Source organism: Typha latifolia, chromosome 10 (assembly GCF_019914945.1).
Source record: "Typha latifolia isolate L0001 chromosome 10, TyphaL0001v2, whole genome shotgun sequence".
In the NCBI taxonomy this organism is placed as follows: domain Eukaryota; kingdom Viridiplantae; phylum Streptophyta; class Magnoliopsida; order Poales; family Typhaceae; genus Typha; species Typha latifolia.
The window spans coordinates 110,430-138,228 of record NC_133095.1 but is presented as its reverse complement, the minus strand read 5'-3'; the positions used below and the strand labels follow the sequence as shown (position 1 = coordinate 138,228).

The 27,799-nt window shown below is 35.3% G+C and overlaps 1 protein-coding gene across 3 annotated transcripts in view; it reads left to right on the top strand.

Moving 5' to 3' along the window:
• LOC140796280 (uncharacterized) overlaps positions 1 to 27,799 on the top strand; it is a 41,804-nt gene that overhangs the window by 2,966 nt on the left and 11,039 nt on the right. For 2 of the 3 annotated variants that reach the window (XM_073149240.1, XM_073149238.1), the window contains exons 7-19: positions 3,890 to 4,018; positions 4,201 to 4,262; positions 4,421 to 4,477; positions 5,574 to 5,682; positions 8,342 to 8,476; positions 10,695 to 10,775; positions 16,218 to 16,331; positions 16,474 to 16,553; positions 16,630 to 16,765; positions 21,485 to 21,634; positions 24,529 to 24,614; positions 25,654 to 25,841; positions 25,932 to 26,024. In XM_073149240.1, the coding sequence (XP_073005341.1) occupies positions 3,890 to 4,018; positions 4,201 to 4,262; positions 4,421 to 4,477; positions 5,574 to 5,682; positions 8,342 to 8,476; positions 10,695 to 10,775; positions 16,218 to 16,331; positions 16,474 to 16,553; positions 16,630 to 16,765; positions 21,485 to 21,634; positions 24,529 to 24,614; positions 25,654 to 25,841; positions 25,932 to 26,024 (1,420 nt within the window). The remainder of the gene's footprint in view (positions 1 to 3,889; positions 4,019 to 4,200; positions 4,263 to 4,420; positions 4,478 to 5,573; positions 5,683 to 8,341; positions 8,477 to 10,694; positions 10,776 to 16,217; positions 16,332 to 16,473; positions 16,554 to 16,629; positions 16,766 to 21,484; positions 21,635 to 24,528; positions 24,615 to 25,653; positions 25,842 to 25,931; positions 26,025 to 27,799) is intronic. The other variant, XM_073149239.1, reaches the window with a different exon arrangement.

The window sequence follows — 27,799 nt, the reverse complement described above, 5'->3', positions numbered from 1 at the left end:
TAGAATCTCTAGATTCTGGAATTTCATTCACTAAAAGAAATTTGAAGCTGATAGATTGAAACAAGAATTGCAATAATCAAAATACACTAAAATGCAAGGATCGTCGTGCCAGTTGCACGTACTTTGGCAATACCCTGTTGACACGAGGCGTGCCTGCCCAGCACACCCTAGTGTGCCAATGACACAATGACACATCTGAAATATGTTTTTTTAATTTTTTATACATGTTTTGGTTTGAATATATGATTTAAAGCTTATACCATATAATGTTGTAAATGACCTATACTTTTAAAAATATAGCAATAGTCTAGTAGAAACTAGAAATATAATTCAATTCATAATAAAATTAAACACATTCATTAATTGGCAATAATTCAATAATTGAAAACCAAAACTTAAGTAAATACGAATTGAACGTATTTTTCCTAATTTTTTTCCTTTGTAATTTTTATTTTCCTAAATTTTTTGAATTAAATGAATTTCATATTTTGTGAGTGAGTGAAATAATTTGGGGAAAATAATATTATCAAATAATTTCTAGTATGCTAAAATTTTAAAAGTTTAAAATTTAGGTTCAAATCAACTCATAGAGTTAATTTAACTTGTTCCTACAAATCTGAACCAATTTTGATCCGATTTGAATGAATGCAACATATTAATTTTGAATTATTTTGAAATTTGGAGCAAAATTTGGGAAAAATCCCTTTAGTTCCTATATTATAAAGAATACTTTTTTCATACTATAGCACCAAAATGTTAGATATGTGTTACTAGATATATTATTTGTGTACCCAAAATTAGTTTTTAAAATGTAAAAAAAATATTTAAGAATGAAAGAAAATCTATCTTTTGATGGGATTTAAATATTGAACAAGTACTTTTAAATCCCTCCTAGATTTCCTCTTTTTCTTCTTCTTTGACTTCTACTTTTTATTTGGGAAAATGGCTACCGAAGAGACTTGCTCTAACGCTACTTGTGCTGGTCAACACATGCCATCATCTAGTTGTGCCAATGGCACAGTCAGTGCCAGTTGTTGGTATCTCACTTATATGACAAACCTAGCTAAATGGATTGATTCTTAGTGCAATCAAGACCACAACTTTGATCCATGCTCTTATTTTAAAGAAAAGTTTTCTAAGATGGCCATAAAGCCGTTACTTCTTTATGGATCATAAGGTTGTACAACTAGAAAACAACATACTCAAAATGAGGTTGTCAAGATGGATGTGTGGTGTTGCTAAGAAAGATAGAATACTATTAGACAAAAGTTAGGGATAAGATCTGTAGGATATAAATTACATAAGGATTGATTAAGATGGTTTAGAAATGTCCAACGAAGACCAGATAATGCACCCAAGGAGTGACTTCATTATATATATATATATATATATATATATATATATATATAGATAGATAGATAGATAGATAGATTGTGTTCAACTTCGTGACGAGAAAATGTAGCTACCTTGCCACCGCGAGACATTCTCCATTTTATATTTATATATTTCATACCCTGTTTTATGTATTTTTTACGGTTTAACCCCATGTTTTAACTATTTTTTAATTCTACTCCTAACACAAATTGATGCATTAAATATAGATGAACAAAGAAGAAGAATCAATATAGTCGACCCCAAATAATTGAGACCAAAGGATTACTGTTTTTGTTATATGATGCCATGATCAAAATCCATCGCTTTATAAACTGAGCATCAAGCCGGTAGATATATGCGAGGGTTTAGGCCTTTAGGGCAAGATACAAATTGCATAAACTGTTCTCCTATTCTAGCTCTTTGATTCTTATTTCTGTCCTTTTATATTTATCTTTTGAGCGTTTCTTCCGTGCCCTAGAGGTAAATGTTTATCAATCTGCAAAATAGGATCTAATGGTTAAGATTCTCAAGGGTATAATAGGAATGCCAAAAAAATTAAAAGGTATTACTGGTTCAATAGGTAATTTTTAATTCTAAAAATATATTACCTTACATGTTATTTTTTGACAATTATATTATCTTAATAATTTATCAAATGAAAGACATATATATGCTTAACTTAGAGTAATATTATATATATATATATATTTATTTATTTATTTATAATTAACTTGATGAAAGTTTAATTAAATTTGTCGTGATTGAGGCGATCAAAGTTGGTCAGAATGGGTGTCGGTGTAGGGTGCTTGTGGAGCTGGGTAGAGGTGTTGCGGTTGGCCATTAGCAAGGTGTTGCAGCCGAAATGGAGCTAGGAGAGGAGGGGCTGAGTTGGAGTGGGGGCTCAGTGGGAAGAAGCTACAACTTCAGTAATGGCTGCTGTAAAGTGGGTTGGGGAGCTTGGTGGAGGAGCTGAAGAGGTTCCTAGGATAGGCTACTAGAGCTAGAGGAGAATGGGGTAGGGGAGAAGATTACACTAGAGAAAGGAGGGGAGTTCGATCGAAGAGGGAGAAGCATAGCTGGTGAAGCTCGATCTACCTTGGGGCACCGCTGGCTGCTAGAGGAAGGAGGTTAAAAACAAATGTAGGAATAAACAATGCAGAAATTGAAATTGGACTCAACCCAATAGAACTATACTCAACCAAACCCATTAGACCCCTTCCCTAAGCTGGGTCATAACAAAATTTTATATCTTCGATCAGTTTTTAATTATTTACATATATCTCTCATTAATTTAAGATTTATTTAAACTAAAATTTGATAACATATAAAGATAGAGAATTAAATTTAAATTGAAATCTATCTCTTATAAAGGTAAAAAATCAAATTTAAATCGTCTAGTATTAAATGATATCTCCTATAATTAATCTTTAATCATATCTAAAAAAGAGAGAAATTTTAATAGAAAAAAGAACGTGCAATCCAAAAGTTAGGCGCATTGATCTTTTTAACTAATATATCTTTATTTTTACGTAATGTAATTTTGGAACTGGTACCAAATATAGAAATTGGCTATTACAACCGTTAAATTAGAATTATGAATTTTAGAGAGGTATTAAAGTATTTGCCTTATCTTCTTCCTCTTGCACTTTCCTGTTCTTCCCTCTAAATTTTTTCCCACACAAACACACATGCCCATGCCTAGGCTCACATATTCACTTCTTAGCTGGGAAAGTCAACTACTGTAGTACAGTGATTAAGTGTCTCAGACTTAACATTCTGTCTTATTAATCTGTTGAGCATGCATTTGTATGAGCTCCTATTAAATTGATCTGGAGGTGATAACACTTTATCAGCATCCAAGTTGGGTTGGCTAGAGCGCAATATGAGAATATGCAGTCTTTAGCAATTGTCATTGATTTGTTAGCTTGATGTCAATCTCTAGAAAATGGTACCATAATCCTAAGCCCTAACCATAGGAAAACTTGGCAAAGGGAGCGCTTCTCATGAAATACAGTTAATGGGAAATACTATATGCATTATTTGTTACAATCCTTGTTCCTGCATCTATTGAGCAACCTTACGATGTTCCTTAGACATGGAAAAGTTCTAGACATTGTAGAAGTTAATGTCATTATATCAGAAGCTATCTTCATTTCTGTCATGAATAAGGGAAAACAGTTTTCTAGCTAGATTCATAGCTAAGCGTATGTTACAACTTACAACTTCCAAGAAATATTGTAGAAAGGAATAAAATGAGCCTTTTCTCTCTAGTAGACTTCAACTGAAGGGTATTAATGATTTCGTGAATCCCAATTCTGGCGTGGAGAAACCAACCAACTTGTGTTAAGACTTATTTGCCCACATCCTGTTTGTTCTTGTAGTACTATCTGCACATAATTTAAGCATCCTTGCTGTATGCAGTTTTATTTAGTGAAGTCTGCTATTTTAAGTCATCATATTCTAGCAAACCCAGATGCTGTCTTGTTACTCAAAACTTTTGTTCTTCTCTTTGTAGGGATTACCTCAGGTTTTGCTGTTTAGAATACAATATATTAAAGAAATACTTCTCCTTCCTGCTCTAGTAAATAAAGATGAGAAGATAATTGCTGGTCTCGCATGCTTAATGTCTGAGATTGGACAAGCAGTAAGTACTTCTGATGCTAATAGCATGTCACCATAAATATGCTATCCAAGTATCCATCCTCTCATTAGTAATTACCCTGCAATAATCATGGCAATCAAACATTTGTGAAGCTGTAAGGGCTTTGACTTGCAATTTGTTCAATTAAGTAATCTACTTTTCTGAGCTCTTTTATTACGTATCAGGCTCCTGCTTTGGTTGCAGAAGGAAATAGTGAAGCACTTGTGCTTGCAGATGCAGTTTTGAGGTGAATCCATTCCTTCTGTATTTCTGCAACTTGACTTCTTTTGTTAAGCTACTGAAATTTCCACTAGACCTACAAGTCTGTGCAATAGATGCTAGATGTCATTTATGTTTGACGTTTTACATGGTTTCCAGACAACATACACACTTTTTTTTTGGCAGGTGTATTGCTTTTCCTAGTAAAGATTGGGAGATTGCAGATTCAACTTTGCAGTTTTGGTACTAAACTTCTTTGCTTGTTCTTTTCCTGTTTTGCAAGCAAAATTATTTTGGCAGTCTTATTCTTAAGTTCTCAGCATTTTTTTCAAGAACCTAGTACAATTTCACTAGTATAATGCTGCTATATCATTTCTGTAACTTCTTTGCATGAGGTTAGATATATAAATTATAAAAGCCATAAACACGGCAACACCCTCCATAGAAGTTTGTGCCGTCTTGTTAGGATTTTCATTGTAAGACAATTTGAATGATGCCCGAGGGGACTCTAAAAAGATATTTGATAATTGTGTTGCAAAGTATTGGTTTTCGTTTTGACCCATAAAAAGAATGAAAAACTTGGGTCTGTATTGGATAGGTTTAGTGTTTGAAATAAAGGTCAAAAGTCAAAACCAGCAATCTCCTTGATACAGGCTGTTCATAGAACTTGAGTCTGCATTAGAAGCAGGACTGTTCCATTTCGAGTGAAACTCCAAACTATGGATTGGTATTGGCAAATTAGATAGACGAAATAGGCTGAAGCTACTCCTTGATACAGGCTATCATAGAAACAAACTACTCTTTTAATCCTTGTCCTTATCAGGTTGGTGCTTGGTAAGCTATACTTGTTCCAACTTATCCATCTTGATGCTTTCTCAGACTAAATTGTGGTTAATATCTTCCAAATCATTTTTTTCCGTACCCAAGTTCAGTAAGTCAGGGTTCAAAATCAAATAGATCTAGTAAATAATGAATGACATAAAAGTCATTTCTTACTTGAGACCATTAATTGAAAGTACTATATTTCAATTTAGGGCATTCAGTCCATAAGGCTCCGTCAATTTATTTCTTTCAAGGATTTAATTGCAAAATTAGTCATTCGCATATCATATCGCAGTCTTGCATCGGCTCCTCTCTATTTCCTGACCTGTTTTTTTATTAAATTTTCATCTTAGGCTTTCCTTAGTGAGGTATGTAGATCTTAGTGTAAATGTGTATCCCTTCTAATTGCTTGCTTTGGAAATTGCAAATTGATTTAGGTCCCTCGTTGCTTTCTTCAGAATTTGCAAATTGATTTTGTATTCTACCTATATTTTGGATTTGTTTCTGTGTATTGCAGGTGCAGTTTAGCACATTATATTCTGGAAAATGCTAATAAAAAGGTTGTGGAAGAATTGTTTTTCCCTGTATTCTCTTCATTACTTGACACCCTTTTATTGCGTGCTCAGGTTTGTATACTCTTCAACAATGGCATGCCTGGTTGCTATATGCTTTTCATACCTTTTTTCTACCATCATATTCACTATTATTGTTCTTCTTCGGAAAATATAATATTTATTATGACAGTTGTTTCCTGCTGCTCTTTTACCAATCTTGAATCCTTAGATTCTAAATATTGACTTGATATTTTAGGTTTAATGGTAATTTACTAATTTAAGAAGAAATTTTATGATTTTATTAAACTGAGGACACTAATTGATGTGATCATTTTCTGCTTAATTTTCGAAGTTGTTTGAACTTTGAAGCAGCTTTGGGATGAAAATGAACTGTGAGCAAATTTATATTATTCTATTTCATGCGGAATGAGATTTGCCTAAAACAATATCTTTCTCCATGATGCCTTGAAGTATGATTTCTTGTTAAGTAATTGATATTGTTCGTACTTCGTACATTCTCTTCACAGGAGCAATAGTGGTTCACAATGTAAATCATAAATTGTTCTTCCACTTTGTCATACTATGAAGCATACTGCAGATAAACATTATGGTTCCTTTTTAGTATTTTAAATGGTAATCATCTGTTCTTTCCATAATCGTTGATTCTACTAAAGCACTGGCATCGATGATTGATCTTGGGTAAGGCTTAAAAATAGCAAGTCCATGGGAAGATTTTTTCTTGCTACTTCTATGTCTAAATGTCCAATATTCCTACTAATGTACACTTGGTTCATCAGAATACAATCAAGAGGTGCCCCAAATTAAAGTTTGTGCGCATGTATTGGTTGGTGGTAAGTAGGAACAAAATATACTCAAGAGGAGGAAAATTACAAAGAGAACCAGAAGAGCTTGAGAAGAACCATAAATATAGTAAAGAAATCCTAATATCTAATATGAAACTTTTGGATATATCTTCTTATGTTCTTTCATTTCAATTACATGTCCTGTTTTCTCATTTGGTATGTGAATGATAGGTTACAAGCAAAGCAGTACGCCAGCATGGTGTAAGTTGAGATCAGGCAATGAACCAATAAGTAATTCACATATAAATATCGTATTTATGCCAGGAGCAAAAAATAATTAACATATGATTTCACATTTATGCCATGCCTCTTTTTTGCTCCTGGAATTAGTTATGTGAACCTGGTCTGAATTCTATGCCTTCTTTGTGCTATCCTCCTCCATATTCCCTGGAATTCCTCTTTCTTTACATGTTTTGACCATTTTTTTATTAACTCATAAACTTTTCCTTCCAATCATTGCAAAATTGTGTGCCCTTCAAATACCAAGTTTCTTTGCTGTCCTCCATTAGAACAACGAGAAAACCTCTTTTGGAATTTTAAATGCAAGCGGGTTGCTTCCTCTGAATAAAGTACAATTGTTCTTCCAAGAAAAGTTAGCTAAGGCTGGAACAAGATATAGTGATGAGCATAAATCCATGGTCTGTTGTATTACCTTTGTTTCTCCTTGATTCTGGAAGCATCTTAAATTCTTAATACACATTGTAAGTCATCTTTTGGTAAATTGATTAATTTTTTAACTTACAAAGCATGCTTTCTAGGTCTCTTTATTTTCTTCTTCCCTTTCTGTTCATTTTTAGATTATTCCTGCATTAAACTTTAGGCTTGACCTTTGTTTTCCTTTCCCTTTTGCCAGTTGAGATAATCCTGCGGTTCTTTGACATCATATTTTCTACTGCAAATTTAGAATAATAACTGGCCATCTGAAAGCAAACTAAGTCAAAGTCATCTAAGATGTTTTGGTATTGTTGACTGAATAAAGTGCATCAGAAGACTAGTAAGAAGGAATTAATTGAATTTCAAGATGTTGCAGGTCAAGTACAGATACCAAAAATTAACTGTAGATACAGCTAAGCATTAAATAATTCCTTATTTGTTAGAAGAAATTTCCAAGAACAAAGTTAAGTACTTGAAGGCGCAAACAGCTTCTTTATTGGGCTCCCATTAATTGGGCATGTTTGCTAAATGTCTATTCTATAGTACTTATGTACACAAATGGGTCTCTTCCAAATAAAGGCTAGTATGCATCTGCACATACATTATAAGTTTATTTAACCTAGATGCTTGAGTTGTCCTAGGCCACTTTGTAAGTTCATCGGATACTTGTTCTTATTTCATCCATTTAGCCCAACATTCTGATTATGCACATTTTTGTCTTTTATCCATGATTCCATGAAATAATCCTGTGCTATGTAACTTTTATGATTGAGAAGCTCCATATCCTGCTATTTTGCTTAATTGCTTTCCTTTAATAGCCTTATCATTTGTTTATCTCAGTTTGAGTACCTTCATTTTCTGTGCGTAATCATGACTTCGTGATAGCATCAGAGATTAAAAGAAAGAAAAAAAAAGATTTTCTAGCACTGACATGAACTATGACATGCTAAGGAATAAAACACTAAGTTAGCAGTAGAAATGTCAGGTTTGCAACAAGAAGAAACATCTGTATAATAAAAAATTTAGTAATAGATATTTCATGCTTGTATTACAAATGTACAATTTCTGGTGCAATTCCTGGTACAGTAGCTTTGCCCATTGTGATGATTCACATCGTAAGATTATAGTTTCTCATCATTTAATTTAGTAGCTGCACCACTATTATTTTACTACTCTGTTTGGTTGTATTAAACTCCAAAATTTTCTTTTAAAAGGTTGATGATCCTGATTTTGATGGTGATAATGGAACACTAGACATATCTGATGGACTCATACACTTTAGAATGAACTTGGAGGAACTTTTTATAGATATCTGTCAGCTCTTAGGATCTGCTACATTTGTACAGAAGGTATGGAATTCCGTGTGAAATTGCTCTATTATGTGACATATCTATGCATATGTGTGACAGAAGATTATGAGTTTTAGCTGTCACCATATAGTTGATATTTCTGTTATATTGTCTGTTGTCTCTTTCTGGTTAGACAGAACCACAGCAGTGCTGTAAATGACTGCACGGTTTTAAGACATTAGTAATGGTTTTTTTTTTTCCCACTTGAACTGACACCATAGTTCATTTGGAGATCTACTACTTCTTTTGTGTCCCATGTTTTTGAGTTAATGCATCTCGCAATAAAAGGTGTTGTTGTTGTTGTTGTTGTTGTTGTTGTTGTTGTTGTTGTTGTTGTTGTTGTTGTGTGTGTGGCTTTATTTATACCAAACAAAGTACAAACCACTACTTGTACTGATGATGATATCTAGCTACAACTTGGAGACTGGTATATAAATAATGGTTAATGCACAAACATGAAACACTGTCTTTTGAAAAACTATTGCTTTCTGAGAACTTAGAAAGATATCCTTGTAGGGAATTTGATTACTGCTATCGACCAGCATTTAACTATATCCTTGGAATGATATATTCTTTAGTCAGGGGGAAGGAGACTAGCTTGCTACTATGGTGGTAGTCCTATTACCTTTTGGTTTTCCTATCTTTTTATATTCATCTATAGGCCTCCTAGAATCCAAAAGTTACTCTAGATGCTCGTGTGAATCCACAATAGAACTACGTGTTGTTTTGTTGAGTATTACTTTTGCAGTTCTAGGGCTAGTAAGAAAATTTAGGCTTCAAGTTGTTGTCTAACTTGCATGCTTTGTCAAGGAAAAGCTAAAAGAAGTTAGCACCAAAAGGAAAAGAAAAGAAAAAAAAGACAGCCTTATGTCCACAATTAATTGGGACAACAAGATAGGCACATATAACGCCAAGTGTCGGTATGATAGTGCTACACAACACATACTATTTCCCCATTAGGTGGCCGTACCCCATGCCAAAAGGACAACCGTGCCATTGACATGACATCCATTGCTTTTAACTCTCTTTCCATCTTGTGTGTTCCTATTCTTTAATAACTTAATCTTAGGTCTTGCTGCCTAGGGACAATCCAACCCTATTCTTCCCTACGTTTAAGAATAATGTCCAGAATAAGTATTTATTTTTATTATTACCAAAATAAGATATTTAAACAGAAAGAATAATTATTCTTGTGTGGACTTGTATTATAAAATAAGGGTGTAATAATTAGTTTTGATGCAATATAAAGTGAAAGAAAAAATGAGAAAATTGTGTTTTGTTTTTTGTGAAATTACTATGAATAATTTTTTATTTGATATAAAGTACGTTGATGGGATAGATAGCAAAAATAAATTAGTCATTAAGTGATATAAAATATAATTTTAATGAATAGTATTTGCATCCTAGAATGAGGATATTGTGGTGTTTAATTGTTATTCTAGAATAAGAAGTTATATTCTGGAACAAGAAAAAAATTATTTCTAAAGTGAATGAGATCTAAAGCAAAGAAACTGGAGATGCTATGGGACAACTGACATGGCAAAGGATAACGCTGAAGACATTGACCAGCAGTTAGGCGGCGATCCAAGTTAGATCACACTGAGCTAGTGAGTAGTGGAGGACTGTAATAGTTTTAAAAGGGACCAGAATTATTCCATTATCTTGACCGAGATTTACCACACTCAATGCCAAATTGGTGCTTTCTGGTGTGGAATCACCTACTTTTGCACCTAGTACTCTATTCTCTTTTCTGCTGGAGTAACCAGTAGCTTTTCAGGCTGCTAAATTTGCATTACTTTTGACATGGCCCTTAGAGCAGGTGGGATACTTCTTACTAAAAGAAGTACGATAACGAAAGTCAGATCAGAGAATTCTGAAAGGGCCTACATTTGCACCCAGTAATCTACAGTTCTCTTTTCCAGTGGAATAACAAGTATCTTGTAACACTTCTAAAGTAGCATTACTTTTGACGTGGTACATGGCTCTTAGAGCATAGGGTATAAGTTCTTACTAAAAGAAGTATCATGATGAAATATTTCCCAATAAATGATGTCTTAAGCTTTGGAACATTCGATAGTTCATATGTTGACATGAGAACTTTATGCCTCAGCCATTTCTGATGCTACTTTAGCTGTCGAACTTGATCTACTTGTGAAAGAACTTGAGCTTATTGTCCTTTTTCAGAGCTCATGAATATTGATAATTGCTTCTATTGTAGCTCTTTTGTGGTAGATGGGCCTCTACAGACTCACTAATTCCTTGGGTGGAGGTGGAAACTAGAATGTTTGCACTTAATATGGTGAGCTCTTTTCTGTTAAACTACCATGCTTTTGATAAATATCTTAGGTATTCATTTTTCATACTTATGCTAGATAACTGTTCAACCTTTTCTCTTTTTCCCATAATCACATACTTGTGAGGCAGTGGTGTTCTTGTAATATCGTTTTAATTTCTTAGCTTGGTGAATGCCAGAGTACCACAGCAACTATTTTTAATGCATTACATTGATAATTTTAGAGTTTTTCCTAAATTGGGTCTTCAGAAGATTTGGACATTCAAGATTTTTTTATTGCCATAAACTATAAACCAATTACAAAATTTATTAACTTGTCCAGCCAACTTATCACTATTAAGCCCACATTACCAATATTATGGATCTAGTTTTAATTTCTTAGCTTGGTGAATGTCTGAGCACTACAGCAACTCTTTTTAATGTGCTAATCACATTGATTATGTTAGAATCTTTCCTAAGTTGAGTTTTCAGAAGATTTGAACATTCAAGAGTTTTTTGCCATAAACTACAAACCAGCTACAAAATTTATATTGGCAAATGAGTTAACTATAAGAGTGCTATATGTTTGAATCATCCCATTTGCATGGGTACTGTTGCTGTTAGATTACTAAGTTCCATATGTTATTTCGCACTTCTTTTATATTCCATATGCTATATGTTGTGGTGGACTATCATGTATGTTTACAATTGTATGACTTAGTACCTAGATTTCATCAACTTGGAGGTTTAATAAATGTCTTTATTAGTAAAAATTGTCATGGAGCATGTGTGCTAATTTGCTGAGTTCCTTGTATGTTTCTTCTAGGCAGGATAGTGGTAGTAGAGTCATTTCTTCTTCTTGATATCCTGTCATTTACCTACCTAGGCCATAAAGCGGAGCATGTTCCCTACTTGAGCAATTCGATCTTTCTTCCTAGATTGCTATACATCTAGGTGTTTACCTTCCTTTCAAGCTAGACTTGTTATGTACACATCCGGTACATTATCTGTAAAGTAGACCAAGTAGTTGATCACCTTTTAGGAACTATATGAAACAATATTCAAAAGATTATCTTCTTTTTTCTTTTTCTCAAATATTCTATTTGGGGCCGACACCAGACCAGATCATTGGTCAGACATCATGAGATGGGGACTTTGATTATGTTGAGAGTTTAGTCTTCCTATGTTATGGTATTTTAGTTTTTTGGTCTTTTAGGGTTTGCTTATATAAAGGCTTGTTATCTTCTTATTCGATGTTAATAAATGCTTCGAGATTTGAGATCATCTACTTTGTTTCTCGGTGGTGGATTCCAACACCCCATAGGCGGATTCCGCGGGTTTGCTATTTTGTTCTTATCCTATCATCATTCTGTGTTAATTTCTGTATAAGAGCCAAATGTCCTACTATATTTCTTTTGATCATTGCAATCATCGAGCCACACGTAAAGAGATCATCGTCGTCAAACAACAAGAAGATCTTGTTAATCACCATCGAACCACAAAACGAGATTCAATGGCCTTCCTCTTTGGTTCTTTTGTTGTCACACTGCCAAACCTTTCACCGTCTTCTCTACCTTGAAATTCAAAATTGTCATAGATGTTAGCAAATTAGTGGATTCCATTGGTCTAGTATGCTCTTAACTGGAAAGGATTAATTTTTTTTATTGTATCTATTGATTATACATTTTTTTCTCCAAGTAATATCTAATTGAATGTAGAATGAAAACGATGATCAAAAATTTCATTTGTCTGCATAAGAATAACACGAGAATATTACATTAAATATTATTGATATTTTTTAGAACTTCTGCACTGTTAGTATTGTTCGTTGGAATGTTTCACATAGTCTTTATACAAATAAAAATTTTATAATTCTCCTATGATATGACATAAATATTAAATATACACCAGAACTATCGACACCAACAAAAACACAGGCACACCAAAAGTATATGAAGATTGTGAATATAGAGTATAATAAGGGTGTTATGGTTTTCGTAGGTATGATTGATATAATGGTAATGATGATGAACTTATATCATCCTATAGGTGCATCTCTCCTGATATTCTGTTACCTATGTCACGACCCGAAATAGGAATCATGACCGGCCATGCATCTCAATATGCTTGAGATACATGAAGCCTTATTAATACTTTCTACGTGTACGATGGTAAAATAAATAAACAAAATAAAAATCTGCTTTATTAAATTTAAAACTAATTGCAATAAACATAAAACAATGTTAATATTTTTTATCAACACATTCTGTCTTTTCCAGTAACTATTGAGAGAAGTTAGAATCACCTAGGAATTTATCATTCATCCTAGGACTATTCCCTAACCCCACCAGAGTCACCTAAGAAAGTTACTGCAGTGATCTGATTTAGGACTTTCCCTTGGACTTTCAAATAGACTTGAGTCACCACGGAAAAATCGCAAGTGATTTATACCGGGACTGTTCTCTAAGTCATACCAATACTAGTCTCGTTTTTCTTTTCACAAATTTTGATATTTGCACAAAGTGTGGTGATGCACTGAGTATAATAATTAAATGCACATACAAAATGTAACAATTAATTTTTACACGTACGGATGAAAATAATAATTTTGCACACAGAAAATTTACATGGTCTGACAAAAGTACGAAATATAATAAAATAAATATGTGAGTGAATCCACTCACTTGAGTCTAGACAAAACAATCGAAATTTCAAATCTCTAGCTCACATACTAAAATTCACCACCTTTAATAATAAATAATAATAAAATTTTAAATTTGAATAATATCAATATTTCTAAAATTTTTAAAAAACTAAAAAGAACTAAATTGGGTTTAATTACCCATTGGATTGGGCTGGGCTACTTCTGATCCGGCCCATTCAAAAAAAAATGAAACTAATCGGGCTGGGCCAAGGCCCAGCCAAGAAAATGGATTGGGCTGCGGTTTACTCGCAGCCCATCCAATTTAATTGGTTCGGGTCAGGTGTGTGGATCTGAAATCCAAACCCGAACCCGAACCCGAATTCAAAAGAAAAAGGGGTTGGCTCGGGTTAAACCTAAGCCCAACTAACCCCTTTTTCTCCCTTCTCGCATCCGACGCGAGGAAGGGAAGAATCGAGAGAGAGTGGCCGCCGGTGACTCTGCCGGCGGCGGGTCACGATTGACTCTCTCTCTCTCTCTCTCTCTCTCTCTCTCTCTCTCTCTCTCTCTCTCTCTCTCTCTTTTTCTCGTCATCCTCACGAGGTGGAGGAGAACCCACCACCGACGGCCGACGCCGATTGGAGCCACGAGGGCTCCCTAGAAGATATCACCGACACCGGGCTTAGAGCACGAAGCTTCCGGTGACGATGCGGTTGCGACCCAAAGCCGCCGGACGGCCTGATTTGCCGATGAAACCGAGAACCCCAAATTTAGGTATTTTCGTTTTACCTTATTAAGCTGAAATTAATTTTGAGGGGTGGGAGAGGGCTTACCAAGGAGTCACGTGGTGGTCTCTGTTGGCTCCGGCAGCGCTCCAGTAAGCCGATTACACGGCATGACTCCGTCGGTGAGGAAGAAGAAGGCGAAAGAGGGGAGGAAGAAGAGAGAGAAGAGACTGAGGTGGTTAAGTAGAGAGAGAGAGGATTAGGGTTTTTAATTTATAGATTAAAGATCCCGAATCTGAATTGGATTCGGCGAGATCTTCCGTTGGCTTTGTCGCGTGCCGGAGAGGGAGAGGGGAGGGGCTGCACGTGCAGAGCACGTGCACCCTCCTCTCTCAACCCCTGATCATTTTTTTTCTAGTTCTTGCAACCTACATACTCAAATTCTACGTAAAAACAATACTTCTCTAAGGAGATTGTGCAATAGGGATGCATGTCTCATTTTTATCATCATGGCCATCATCATCATCATCTCTAGTCTCACAATCATCAATTTTATCTAAGCTTTCTAAATGATTAATTAATTAGTTGATTTGATGATTGACGAAAATAGAAAAAAAAATTTAAAATGACTCCACATGATATAATGACCGGGCATGGCTCGGCACAAGAGTGTGCCATTGGCATATTTGGTTTGGTGGCCACAAAGACGACGAATAAAGCAATGGATAAGGCAGCAAATAATAAATAAGATTAATAGAAGGCTATTTTCTAAACTACCATGCAAAGTGTCATGCCACTACTGGCACGGCAAGTGCCAGTCAACACGGCCATCTATGCTAACTACTCATAACCAACGTTCCATTAGCTACTCATAATTAATATATTTGTTATTTGCATAAAAAATTGTAGTGCACAAAGATTAACATTTTGTGAACTATAATATTGCACATAGTACAATATGGCACGAAGTATTAACATTACACAGACAATTATAATGCACGAAGTAGCATATTTCACAAATATAATACAATGAATAAGACGATTAATATGTGAGTTAATCCACTCATCCGTGCTCCAAGTGGAATAACTCAAATGTCTAATCCAAGTAAAGATCTTCACCTTTATTCATAAATATATTTATATTTTAATTTAGCAATATACAAATCTTCTAAAGTTAACATCTAATTAACTTTGGGCCAAATTCAAGCCCAAGACCTACAGCTCACAACACTAAACAAATGGTTCGGCCCAAACCCAAACTATATAGGGTTGGGATGTTAGTCACAACCCACACACATGCCATCGGTTGAGCCCTCTCCTAGCCCAAACCCAATGACTCACCCAAACTCAACTTGTGTTTAGGCTGAGCCAAGTGGATTCCAACACCCCCTTGGTGGATTCAATGGGTTTGTTTCTTATTGATGACTTCTAACACCTTGTAGGTGGATTCCTCAGGTTTGCTACTTTATTCTTCTCCAATCATCGTCCTACATCACTATTATTTGGTCCTTTCAGCATTTCAATATCCAACTTTATCAAGGAAGTATATTTATTTTGATGGTTTACTAGGGACAATTGTGGTATTCTTCTGCTCATATAGATTAACAGCCTGCTAATATAATTTTCTAAACTTCAACATATATTAATCTTGTAACACTTGTATGCTGAAATATATTTATTAATTTTAACATGAATATATACATATATTTATTTACTAATGAGCTCTAATGAAATTTGGGCCAAGCTAGGCTCTGCAAAAGTTGGGCTGGGGATAGTTTAGTTGATAGAGCATATATTCAATTTGACAGTAGATCCAAGAACTCAATATAAATTAATAACACCAAATCAATTAATAAAAACTCTCAAAATAATAAAGAGGATCAAAGTTAGACAACCAATATCCTTCAAAATAATAATAAAACGACTAGTGCGACTAATGGGAAAACCAAAGTCCCGATTGGTGGTAAAAGATTTCAGAAGTTCTATTAACTGCTATATCCTGTCGGCAACTTCTAATTTATTCTTGGTGGTAGCTGTTATCAAGTCACCTGGAAATCATTCATATCCTCCCTAGAACTTATAGATTGGCTCCTCATGTCTCAGGTTGCAGAGACAGTTCTACAAGATGGAAGCTCCTTCGATTTTTCAGTGGTTATGCATTTGGTGACAGTTCTAACGAATAGTACACCTGATAAGTGCAAGGGTTTTTTGGCCTTTGTAAGATTTGACTGCTCTCAGAGTTTTGCTTATTCAGTTTGACCTCAGATTTCCCATTATATAAATGTTCATAGTATTAATGCTCCTATAGAGATACAGATGGGTAACATCATTTGATTATCACTTCTAATTTTCTTTTAAGGTTTACAAATCTGTTGGCGAGGTTGTTGGTTCTTATTCAAAGTGGATATCATCTTTTCCAAGTAACATAAGACCACTACTGTAAGTGTTGCAGCATCCCGTGGTTGGATTCTTTTTGTTATGGCTGTGTTATTTCTTTACTAATCATTCCATTCAGTCTATTTTGTGCGTCAGGGATTACAGAGTCCATATCATCAAATGCTTGCTCGTCAGCATTACACAAACTTTGCGAAGATGCTTCTGCAGTGATCCATGAGCCTCAAAATCTGGAAATCCTTATTTGGATTGGAGAGGTAATCTTTGTCTTCTAGTTCAGAAAAATTAGCACTATGATTCTGTTTATGGGTGGTAGTTCATCTGTTCATCAAATGAAGAAACAATTTAAGCAAGAACAAGAGAATACGAGGCAATGAGTAAAACCCGCCATACAGGATAATGCTCCAAGCCTCCAATAAGCCCATCGACCCTATTTGTCATTGCAAGTTACAAACATTTTGAAACCAAAGGTTCCCTAGATCCAGCTGGGTTCTCATCTTACATAATACAACCCTAGAATAATTATCATCATTACAACTTCTCATCGACCTAAAGCTGACATTCCAAACTTTTGACTTTGAAAATGAATTATGGCTCCCGCTCCCTAGCTGACCTTTTATAAACAATTATAGGACTTCCTAAAAATAACATAATACATAAACTGAAAACTTACAAGATATATTCCTAAATTGTAAAAATTAAGCACTATTTGTGATTTTGACATATTTACGGTTGCATTTGTAAATCAATTTGTTGATCTGATGCCTCTTACATAACCAAGTATACCATCTATGCGATAGTAAGAATGAACTTTGAGCCCTTCCTTGAATTTCAATCTCAAGGAACATGGTACTCTATGCATTGGGAGTTTTACTTTCTTCATCTATCAAATAAAGTTGATGAGTGAGACTTACATATGCTTCTTTCTAGAATATATATGTCACAACTCAAAATCAGAATCATGACTAGCTATGTACCTAATAAAACTTGAGATAGACGAAGTCTTAACATTTAAATTTCCACAATTTAATGTAAAAAACTCAATATAAGTTAATAACACTAAGTCACTAAGTCAACTAATAAAAGTTCTCAAGATAATAAAGAGTCTATTACTAGGAACCTTCAGATCATTTGAGCAATCCAAACCTCAAGGATCTTCTCAATCCTAAGCAGCCATACTTCTAACTTGATTAGATTAGTCGATCCCTTGAAGGCTGTTAGGAAGCCTTGAGGAACTTTTTGAACACTGAGCCTCTATCCAAACTAAGAGGCATAGCATCAAATGTAGCTTGGGGCTGTGATGTTTGCCCACTAATAGCCTGGACCAAAGTCTAGATAAGAACTGAGTTAATAGTATGGGCAGAAGTAATCATTGGCTCGGAAGTAGGAATTGAAGTATGTGTAGGAGTTTGCACATGGCCTAGAGCCGACTCTTGTCTCCTACTCTTACCGGGAGCCATCCTTTATGCAACAACTTGTCAACATGTATTGTTCTTCAAATTTGGAAATAAAAGTAAGTATAAAACTACTACCTAAGGTAAGAATGACTCGTGCAAACTTGAGCACGTGCAATTAAAACTTGACTCTGTGAGGTGACTTAAACTTAGCTTTGGTACCAATTTTGCCATGGCCCAAAAAATGAAATCACGATAGATTATAATACCTTAGTAGAACTTGAAAATTTGAGATACACGAAGCTTTGACATTAAATTCCCAAAATCCACAATATAAATTAATAACTCCAAGTCAATTAATAAAAGTTCTCAAGGTAATAAAGAGGTTTAGTATTAGGCAAGGATGGCCGTGCCGACCGGCATGGGGCGTGCCGGTCGACACTTGCCGTGCCGGCGGCGTACCGGCACGTGGCACGAGGGTGCCGTATGACACCCCTCCTAACGCATCGCCGCTCACCATCGACCTCGTCGCCATCGCCGCCGCTCGCTGATCGCCGCCCGCCGCCGCTTCGTGCCCTAGCCCGAGAGAGAGAGAGAGAGAGAGAGAGAGAGAGAGAGAGAGAGATCCGGATCCAAACCCGCAACTTAAACTTTAAACCCTCTCCTAATCTCTCTCTCTCTCTCTCTCTCCCTCTGTCTCAATCCATCTTTTCTCTCGGGGGCTAGGGCACGAAGCGGGCGGCGATCGACGAGCAACGTCGACGGCGACTACAATGGCAAAGGTGAGTATTCCTTACCGTCTCTCATTCTCTTACGGCACATGTCGGCCGGTGGTCGGCACGGTCCGTGCCTATGGCACAGCCATCGTTGGTACTAGGCAAGTAGGCAAACAATGCCCATTCAAAATACAACTTATGCGACAAAGCAAAAGGGTCCTAAGTGGAGCTAAAAGAATCCTAGCACATTGCATTCTTTTGTCCCACCAATCATTATATGGAATTTTGAGAGTTTGATAAGCTAACAATTTTAGCTCAATAGATGAACTCACTCTATATAAATAAGCGAAAACTATAATCCATAAAACATGATTTAAAAATCCAAATTCAACAATTTGTAATACTTGGGTAAAACCAAGCATGCTCATAATATGAATAGTAAGACAAGAGCAATAACAATGCGTATAATAAAATGATATCATGTTTCATAATGTAAAACCTCTCAATTTCAATAAATATCATATTTCTCTTCCTTGGGTTTGTGCTCTTGGATCCTCATTAATTAGAAGTCACCCTTGAGATAATCCTTAGGTCTTTTCTTTGTCGCTAATCTGGTTAGAATTATCAGGAGATGTCACTAAATGATAAACACATCTTGTTTTTTTATCTAACTATTGAGAGATTAGAATCACTATAGGAAGATAGACCGAGACCGTTTCCCAACCTCTCTAGTAGCGATCAGAATAAATTTGTTCTCTAAACTTTAAGGTAGACTCGAGCCACCTCCAAATAATTTTCAATCTAGCTTGGGGCTGTTATCAAAGTAATACATATTTATAATTTAGATTTCACTAGATAAACATGATATAACATAGCACAAAGTATAAAATGCTAGGAAGAATAATATAGCACAAAGAAAGCCATTGCATGAAGAATCAATGTTTTGAATGGCATTTTTGGTAGCCACCCCACTTTCTCGATTGGCGTCAGCTAAAGGCGTCTACCCACCTTTGCGAGTCGCCTAGGTGGGCCAATTTGGTGGGCTGGCAGTTTGCCCACCAAATCTTAAGACATTGGAAGCGGGTCGAGTTGGAAGCGAGTATGAGTAAGTTCTATATATATATAAAAAAAAATAACTATCTTCTCTTTCAATCCTCTGTCGGCCTATCCCGTGAAAAGTGAAACCCTAAACCTCTCTTTCTCTTCCTCTACGGCTTGGCCAGCGATAGCAATAGCGAAGGTCTCTCTTACTATTTGGCTCTCCCGATCCTCTTCTCTCGAGCAACTATGAACGACAACAGACGTCGTGGCAACTATGAATGATGGCAGACGCTGTGGAGTGTGGACAACGGCGGATGAGTGGTTTGAGAAGGGGTTGAAGGTGATAAATGATCGGTATTTGTTGAAGCCACAGATTGCCTCAGACATGCTGCTCCTCTTTTTCTTCTTTTTCTCTCTCTCACATTGGGAACCACCGATCTTTATTTTCTTTTCTTTTTGTCTGGTTTAGATGATGGGAGTGGGACGAAAGCCACATGCTCCATATTGGCCACTTGCTCTATCACTAGGTTGTAAATAGAGGCCATGTGCTCCCTTATATGCCACAGGATGGAGCTCCCAAATTCTATTTGAAGTCTCTGATTTAGAATATGTATATGATTTAGAAAAGGCCACATTGCAATTTTTCATTTAGATGGCTATGTGTTGTGATTTATTATTAAGCTTTTAATGAAATATGTATACGTATTTGTGAATTATGATCTTTTGTTTTTATAGTTGTGAATTGCACTATTAAGAATTATTATATATGGTATATTAGTATATAATATATAACACATATATTATTAATTTTTTATTTTTTATATTAAAAATGTTATATGATCTTGGCATCGGTCTTCCGCCTTTGACACTATGCTGTGGGGTGATTGCCCACCAACCGCAGCCATCTTTCAATACACAGTGGAGAAAATAGTAATTCATGACGAGTAGTATACATATATTTTTGTAAAATATGATGTGGAGTAAAACTAGGTGAATCTACTCACCTGTGTTCCATGCGAAATAACTCGAATCAATAATCATAATTGGTAGAAAAAATTGACACAATTTATATCTTAATTTAACAAATGGAATTTCTAAAATTAAAAATAATTTTATTCTAACAGAATTGAAGCCCAGATAGATAGTTAGGCTGATATGTGGCTAGGCTATAATAACCCACTTATTGTGCTTGCACAAGTTGGGCCTTGGCCCAACTAAACCCAATTCAGCGCTGAGCTCCCAGCTCAACCCAATTTTCTCGACCACAGGTTGGGATCAAAATGTCCCAACCCATAGCTCATCTCCTCTCTCGACTAAGATGGAGAAGAAGGTGGCTGTCCACTGCCAACAATCCAAACCAAACAGTGCCTGAACGGGTAAAGAATTTTTTTTTTCTGGTTAGAATATATCCACTAATTGGTCAAATAGGTACTAAGATAAACCATTAGAACTTGAAGGATGTAGAGAAAGTAACAATGGGAGGGCAGATAATTCACACAGATTTGTAAAAAGTGGGGTGAACTGGATTTACAACTGCATATTGTGGAATAATTATCTATATGTTTTTTACCTGAAAGAATGTAAATTCAAAATTTCCTAACTTTTATGGGCATGACCATGATAAGCTACTAAGCCAAAGCAGCTGCTAATTTTCATATGTATGCAGTGCTGCTTCAATAATTCTGCTAATAAAAGGCAGCATGCCATGCACGTAGAATTCTGGCGATGATTATTCTTGTAAGATCTGATGATATATTCTGATGTTTTGACAAGCAGTTCTTTAGAAGTATGACTTTATAAGTTCAACAATAGTTCTGTTTTCTAGGACTTGGAGAAAAGGGACATACCATTAGCAGAAGAAGAAGAGATTATTAGTGCTATAACTCTCACTCTTACTTCAATTCCTGACAAAGAGCTAAAGAAGAGTTCACTGGCAAGGCTGCTTTCTTCTAGTTACGGAGCTATTGAAAAGCTTGTATGTTCCCCCTTCTCAATTCATGGCTTCTTATATGCAATACCAATATTCATATCATTGCCTAGATTAGCTAATGTCTTGAATGGAGGCATCATGCTTTTTTTTTTGCAGTGTCATGTAATATTTACCAAGTCAATTTATAAAACCCTGTGACTGCCAGTAGCAATATGGCGGAAGTTTAAAGTAAAATTTACTTTTAATGGAAATCTCAACATCTCTTCACATCATTGCATGAAGGAGCATTATGCACATATTTAGACACATACATTTATATTATTTATTTTTGTTTTGTTTATTTTGGTTGAAAACATTTATCGCTCGTTTCCAATTTCAAAGTGCTATCTTCTTTCAGTCAAAATTCTTGAAAGATAAAGTCTTAAGTTCCAAAGATATAGTGACCGTATATGGCTAATTTATTGGTCATCTAATACATTATTGTCTTCTAATAACTTAGTTTTGGAAGAACTAATTGTTCTACCTTTTTCAGCATCATCAACCTTAACCTTGGCTATTTATCACAAGTTAAAATTAGGAGAGGAAAATGTAAATGCATGCTTTAATCAAGTTATTTTTCATATGCAAGTACAATAAGCTCAGAAACCAGCTTGGCTTTTTTTGGAAGGTCAGCAACTGGGGCTTAGTCAAATGCAAAGGTCTCCATTGGTAACAGAATGATTCGACCATTGTGTTTGCTCTCAAGTTTATAGTCGATAAGAAAAAAAATCACAAGTTAGATTGGATTTATAGCAGCAGGTGTGTCAGCATATGAGCTGGGAAAACTCATCCATCAAATAGCAGGGTTCACCACAGCATAAGATAAGTAGGAAACTGGAGGATACAGTCATTACGAACAATAATGCAAGTGGATCTCTATAAATTTTTGAATTTGGCACTAGTGTGAACATAGATTTTTTTTAGAATTTGGCATATCAATAAGTGGATCTCTATAAATTTTTGAATCATAAACGGTGTTAAAGACATGACATACATTGTTAGTCATTATCTAAAAGCTCAAGTTTTTTTGGTTGGTTAATATTTAATGTAGTTTCAGGCTAGTTTGTTTGGAGGTCATGGATCTAAACTTCAAACCTTGTTAGCGCACTTCGACTAACATGTTGGAAATTTATCATGAGGCTTATGATAAAAGTGATAGTGATAGTGAAGAACTGGAGATCTCTGTATTTTATCCTTTGAATGAATAATTGGATAGTTTTTGGCTTAAGGCAATTTTTTTGAAACTGGACAGAAACTGAAGCTTTAAAGAAGGTTCACCATATCCAAGAATTTAGGAATCTTAATTGTGGTTAATTTACTTGAAATCATTGAGACTCTCACAGATAATATAGTTGTTCAATTACCAATTTACCATTATCTAACAGGGTGTAAGGTCATGTTATGTACTCCATGAATCTGCGAATCCATGAATCCATGAATGTTGATGTACATAGTGGAGCATTTTGTATATCCAAATAGAACTTGGAATGAATTGAAAGTAACATAGATTTCCAAAAAGACTGATAAGACTAAGAAGCAGTTTAAATGTTTAATCATACAAAGCAACGAACGAGGATATTTGACAGTTTACTTAAAATGAAGCAACACTCAGAGTCAGCACGGTGTTTCTAATTTATGAATTTCTGTTCTGGAAACTCTGATGGTGCTTTTATAGTTTTAAAAGTATTAATTATGATAGTCTTATCTTCCTTTCTCTTTCCTGGTTTGTTGTCATTATTATAAGCTAAGAAGTACAGATACGGTTACAAATATGGAGATACGACATACTGTTAAAAAATAGAATATCGATAAGGCAATAAATAAGTTAATAAAAAAACACATTTTCAATTTATACAAATAAAGTATACATAAAAAGATGTATATCATTCTCTAAAAGTTCATAGAAAAAACCTACTTACACCGTTAGATAATGCATACACTAAATAAGTTCATGCACTATGACACCAAATGACCAAAATGACTACAATGAAGACAAAATGAGACTAGCATAGACATTGCTACAGATTTACAAAAGCATTTTTGTTTATATAAGTAATATGACTTTAAAACATTTTTTATTTTAGTTAATTGTCACATATCTCTACTATCTAACAATAACATACTATGAACAAAAAAAAAAAAAACAGAAAGGACAATATTTATGTAGTCTTTGGGCATAACTAGAGAAAAGAAAACAGAGAAAAAAAAATCCAAAGCATATGAATCTATGAACTCAGTGAAAGAAAACATAAAAGAAAAATGCTTCTAGAAGCCTGCCGGCGTGGGATTGATGCCGATGGCGGAGAGGATAAAGAACAAATATCGAGGGGGTGGAAGCCATGGGAGAAGAGGAGGGAGAAGTGGAGGAAGGATTGATACTTTCTAAGAAGCCGCCGGCAGCAATGGAGGAAGTAAGCTTTGTCAAGAAAGGAAGAAGGCGTCATTAGACGTTGAGGGAGGAAGTAAGTGTTGGTGTCAAGGGAGGAAGGAAACTAGGTCACGGTGGGTTTAAAAATTACTCATGCCCAATTTTTTCTTCTCTCATTCACTTATATTGTCTTGATAGGTTAAACAATTAATGGGTTTAACCATTTAACTGGCCCAATATACAACCAATAAACTTAAAAATGTATCCCGCCAAATCTTGAGCGTATATGGTCGTATCCAGTAATAAAATTATTTTTTTTAATTTGGATACTCCAGATACGTGTCTAGAGCATATCCAACGGTACTCGTATTCGATACAAATCGGGTATGAATACGGGACATGTCTTCCCATATCGGTGCTTCCCAGATTATAAGCAAGCATTCTGTTAGCAAAATCTTGGATGTCATTTGGTTTTAGCTTTATATCTGCCTCTTTAAGGCGCCATGACATGTTCAATTTTCTTCATTTCCAGATGGTTGAAGATAGAGAGCAATCTCTAAGGCAAAGTCCTGCTGCTTATACACAAACGTTGAACCTTGCTGTCAGGGCTCTTTACAGGTTGGTTTATATTAATCTATAACATGTATATCCTCAATTACTGTATGTTATGCACTTGTCACATTGTTTTAATTGATGAATCTAGGATAGCATTGGATTCCAAGCCAGATGTAGAATGTAATTTTCGTAACACTTTTGTGACAAGAGTACCTAGGAAGGGAGTACTTCTGTTATCTTGTATCTACAGTTCAACAAGAAGGTGACACTGATGAGGACATTGCATGTAGAAACAGAGCAGGATTGTTAAAATAAAGAATTGCCTCTACTATGTTTTGTGATCTTCATATACCTTAAGTTAAATAAAAATTGTATAGCATGGCTATGAGACCAGCCAGCTTTGTGGGCCAGACTTCTGGGCAACAAGGTCATTCAAAGTTTGCTATAGCTAACTTAGAATGCTTGGATGGATGAGTTGGTTACTGGAAAGGATAGACTAAGTATGTCTGATAGAAGTCAGAGGCAGCACCTATAGAATTAATTGCATGAGATTGGCTAGATGGTTAGAATTTATGCAAAGTGCAATGGAGGCACATAATTGATCAACAAAAAGTAGGTTCGTTTGAACTTTTGAAATAGGTGTCTTGAGTGGTATAGGACGACCAATGCCAACTTGAAAGGAAGTAAAAAGGGAATTAAGCACTTCGTTTGTCAAAGAACCTTGCATTAAATTTTCATGCGGTGCTTATGAGTTCAGGATATACGTATGCACTCTCTTATCATTATTTCAACAGTTTGATACAGAAATCGGTGCTATATTTTGAGGCCTTAGTTCATGGGATGCTCAATATTTACTCAATTAGTTTGTTATTTACAGTTAGAATTAGATGATAGATTCATATATACCTTTATTGAGCATCACCCCTGTCACAAAAGTGCTATCTTTCTAATAAATCATATTTGGTTCTTAATTTATCCTCTCTTCGGGTGGCATATATATTATTCAAAGTCCTAATACCTGTCATTTTGCACAAAATTCTATTTAATTGTATTTGATCTAATTCATGATTATACATACATAGACATTAGTGTTGACTTTCAGGATGGGAGCTTTATTTGGTCATCTGGCAACTCCTCTGTCAACTGATCAGGTTGAAGATGACACAATTCTTATTCTTCTTGGAGTATTTTGGCCGCTTCTTGAGAAACTTTTCAGGTCAGCGCACATGGAGAATGGCAGTTTATCTGCAGCTGCATGTCGGTCTCTGTCACTGGCTATACATACCTCAGGTAAGTCTTATGATTTCTTTTCTTCTCTTGCAGCGTCTTCTAGTTTTTAAAATAAAGGAAATTCATTTGTCAAATTTCCATCCTTTGCAGGGCAACACTTTCTGATACTATTACCTAAAGTTCTTGACTGTTTATCTACAAACTTCTTGTTATTCCAAAGCCATGAGTGCTACGTAAGAGCGGGTGAGATAATTTATATAATTTTTTAACTGTTCTTTCAGTGAATATCAAGTTAGCATTCTAAAATAGATCTAGCCAGCTGGCATAGATGATGTCTCTCTTGTTTTGTTACTTCAGTCAGGAGCATGAAATAAAACTTATCTCAATACTTCTTAAATAATCAGTGTGCTCAGCAAATATCTCATACCTCCACATCAAGATAATTGGTATATATTGCATCAAACCCAAACCAAACTGACCATAAGACTTCTATTTCAGTGTATATTATGGTCTATTTCTACACTACAAAAAATGTAATGCAAATAAGAATCTATATATTCTATGTCTACATCCTCTCTTTGTAAATTTTATCTTCGCAGTGTCATCCCTATGTTCGTTTATTATTTTCTTCTTCCCTTTTTATTGTAGAGATGGGATACCTTACATCACCAAATACTTTCTTTCTAGAGGATCTAACCCAACCTACCCCTGGTCCCACTACTGCCATTGCTTCTAACTCCCAAGTCCAAGCCTATATTATTCTCTCTTTCAAATTCACTGATCTGGACTGACTAACCTTATAATATTTTTTATTAATCTCCTCCATGTAAGTTTCTTTACTTTTTTCATTGTTATTCTCATTTGCCTATTATGACCCAACCACGAGGGTGTCGAATCAGCTAGGTCAAGTCAAGTCTAATTAATTGTTTTTATTTATTGCTTTTAATCTCAAATTAAAGCAAATGTAAACCCAATAGGGCAAATTGGATCCGATCTACTACAACTCTACTCCTATAAATAGAGTTTATGAGTTAATTATTATCATGGAATGAAAATGAATTAGATCCAACGTAGTACGAGGACTTTTAGGCCATGTTGACTAAGTTGATTCAGTTATCAATAGTTTGAACTTACCGAAAAGAGTTTGAACAAATCTGCAACCGAGTCACCGATTGGTGGGACTCAACCCCAAAGAGTATTTTCATCAGTGGGGTTAGACATTGATATATAGGCTAACATCAAGGCTCTAAGGCCTTACTTCTGATGATGCCTTCTCTCTGATGGAGTCAAAGTTGGATCAACTAAATCAGCTTCACAAAAAGGAGAAAAGGAAAGCGGCTCAGACCCAAAGCCCATTTGAGCCTACTCCTACTCCAGCTCAGCCTGCACGGGTGGCCTAGCACAACCGCCAGCAGATCACGAATCGCTTTGTACCCAGTAATTTGCAAAGGCGTAAAAAGAAAGGCTTGTGTTTTTACTTGATTACTTTCGCAGCCAACCGATGTCATGTTCTTAGTAGGCTCAAAGAGGATGAACCTAATTTAGTTTTGCGTGATCGGTTTGTGCTGGTCTAGTTAGGTTCATACTAAATTTATATACCATATAGGAACTTGCGTCAATATTGTGTTGCAATTCGAACTGTTTCTATTAGTTATGCTGAATTTGGCTCTTTGACCCTTGATTATTCGATTACTTTGCATGTACTCTTCCACAAGTAGTGTGACCTGATCACATTTACAGCTCTTCCATAAGTAGTGCAACTTGACCATATATAAAATCTTAGATTGTATAACATTATTACAAGCAAAGAAGACACTAGAAACCTGTGAAAGCAATCGAGTAACGAAAAATCAAGTTGATACAAAATTTTCAATCTAACTCCAAATCGATTTTATTCAGTTCAATTTCAGTCAATAAACTAATCAAATTCAACCACCAATCATTCACAATGCTTTTAACTAATATGCAATTACTTCTCTTTTTTTCTATGGAAGTTTGTAGACATATCATTTGAAGAA